Raw genomic sequence first — 2,652 nt, 5'->3', positions numbered from 1 at the left:
CCAAACAGTACCAAAGAGTCTGATATTTGAAAAATTGTGACAAGACCTTCTCGTTTAAGGTAGAAACACACTACCATCACGTCACGGCACGTGAAGTCATGGGAAGTCAGAAAGATGCAGTTCAAAGTTTTCCCATAATACTCGTATTGTAGACTAATTTCGTTCAGGACAGCCACACTACCATCACGTTACATCACGTCACGTGATAGTGTGGTTGTCCTGAACGAAATTACCTCCAATTCCTACAATATTATGGGACAACTTTGAACTACACCTTTCTGACTCCCCATGACTTCACGTGACATGACGTGACGTGATGGTAGTCTACCTTTATACTCCCTCTTACCTCTCTCCTGGCCAGCACAGTTTGCTTGATCCCGTGCCGAATAAACTGAACGCCGTACGCTTTCTTCGTGGCCGGATTGACTAGGATTTTGGTAACGTGCGCGCGCATGGCTATGTGCAGGTTCTTTCTCTTCCGCACCGGACGCAGGAACGCTTTGGCCGTACTGCAGCGCGACCCGCGTCGGATTGTACCCTGGAACGTATAAGGTCAGAGAAACTTTACCTTCCCCGGTGACGTAGTGGTCATGACGCTCGCGAGATAAAAAGGATTCGTAAAGGACTAACCCAAAGATGGGTCAGCCTTTAAGGTACTTTTGGTACTCACAAGGCTGAGTTCATCCCGAACTCCAAGCAAAGAGCCGAAAAAACTTCAACCCCGCCGGGAATCAAACCCGGGACCTCCGGAGCGCAAGCCTAGATACCCACTCGGCCACGGCGGCCACAGTCTTCAGGTATATCTGGGTTTATAATTTACCTTTTACCCACGGTAAATTTAAAAAATAAATAAAGTCATATATTCAAATCAAATCAAATATCTGTGTTTATACCTGTGCCACCATGAATCCAGTCTGTTTCTCTCCATTGATGTCCCGGTTTTCGTACCCCAACTCTTGTCCCGCCTCGACAAATGCCAGTACCAGGGGCGTCCGCCAGGGTGCCTCTTGCACGGTCAAATAACCTCCTTTCCCATGGTACCTGGGAAAATAAAAAAGAACAATATTACAATAAGATCTCGGGAAGCGACTGACACAAAGGATATCCCTCGCTATTCAGCGGGGAAACTCGGCAGCGGTCCTCATAGGCCAAATAAAATTTCCGTAGAGTTTACTTGAGTTTATCAAGAGCTGATTAACAAATTTAAGAGAAAATGGACAAACCGATCCTATGAAAAGCAAAGCAATTCCTTGAGTACTAAGGAATTTGCAAGTAAGGAGATATCCTTGAAGCCTTGAACTTATGCTGGGATTTACCAACTCGGGATTGAGATAAAACGAGTACTTCCCTGTACTTATTACCCAGATCAACCTCGGAGAACTCAATCCTGAGACAATCCACGGTAACACTCGACCCAAGTTTTTTTGCAAGTCAGAAGAGATCCTTTAAGGAGCTTCCCCATTGTGACGTATTGTTTTCGATTCACTCACCTCGGGATTGAGATAAAACGAGTACTTCCCTGTACTTATTACCCAGGTCAACCTCGGAGAACTCAATCCTGAGACAATCCACGGTGGTAACACTCGACCCAAGTTTTTTTGCAAGTCAGAAGAGATCCTTTAAGGAGCTTCCCCATTGTGACGTACTCACCGGTTTTTGGCCAGGTACGGGTTTCGATTGTCCTCAGACTTCTTGAAGTATGGCAGCACATCGTCATAACCCCATCCCGGGTTGCCCAGGGACTCCCAGTGGTCATAATCAAACCGGTTGCCCCTCACGTACAGCATGTAGTTGAGAACGCTGGATCCACCCAGAACTTTGCCTCGGGGCCAGCTGCATCGGCCCTGATTGTAGCCGAGACAGGCCCGACCTGAAAGCGAATAGGAAATTTGTTAGTTAGGTATTGAATCCGGTTCGACAAATCATCGGCAGAACTTTCCCGGATTGCCACCAACAAGATAAGAATAGCCATGATGATCGCCAACATTCGGATCGGATAGGCACTCAAAGAGGAAGAATTGAATGTGTAATACCAGCCACGTATGTGGCAGGAAAAGTTTCCGAATTCAGTCTTTAGACCGTCTAAGAGACCTAGGTATTTTCCTTTCAGAAATGGAAACGATATTCCCTCCTCAAGATGGCGGATTTCCTACGGTTTAGTATAGGCACTACCACGCCAAAAGAGGGGACATGAGCTTCAGAAGAGGGGAAGTTGTCTCAGTGATTGAAAAGTTATATTTAACTTTGTATTTTTCGTTCTCGGAATGGCTGGCTTTCTCAATGTAAACATGAAGAGACAATGCTCGAAACTCAATGCATTTTATGTGCAAGTAAACTCAGAACCGCATTCATGCGTTACTGCATACCTATTTGGCTAAGTATAAGATTATCAAAACACTAGGAAACGTCTTGAACTGAATTTAAAGACTAATCTATGAAAGATCGAGTTGAAAGATGAAAAGAGCTTCAGGGAAAGATGTACAGAAAAATATGACAGGTATGGGAAAGATATCAACTTCATACGACTGATGCATAACTACAATAGGTTTCTTACAAATTATTCTAAAAGAATTTGTAAGAAATTCTCTCGGAACTTCTTAAAATTCTATGCAAAAAATTGCAAATTATTCTTCAAAACCGGGTCTTTTGGTT

At 44.3% G+C, this 2,652-nt stretch overlaps 1 protein-coding gene across 1 annotated transcript; it reads right to left on the bottom strand.

The window, feature by feature from the left end:
• Nucleotides 1-346: 346 nt before the first annotated feature.
• LOC103522207 (glucose dehydrogenase [FAD, quinone]-like) lies at nt 347-1,870 on the bottom strand (the record flags this gene model as incomplete). The annotated part of the gene is made up of 3 exons (XM_008487310.1): nt 347-538; nt 894-1,041; nt 1,651-1,870. Coding segments are annotated over 3 exons (560 nt in total), but the record flags the coding sequence as incomplete, so codon positions are not given.
• Between the last annotated feature and the right edge of the window lie 782 nt (nt 1,871-2,652).

This window comes from Diaphorina citri, unplaced genomic scaffold (genome assembly GCF_000475195.1).
Source record: "Diaphorina citri unplaced genomic scaffold, Diaci psyllid genome assembly version 1.1 scaffold7396, whole genome shotgun sequence".
NCBI classification, from domain to species: Eukaryota; Metazoa; Arthropoda; class Insecta; order Hemiptera; family Psyllidae; genus Diaphorina; species Diaphorina citri.
Note: the sequence above shows the minus strand (reverse complement) of the source record. Positions and strands in the feature narration are given on the sequence as shown.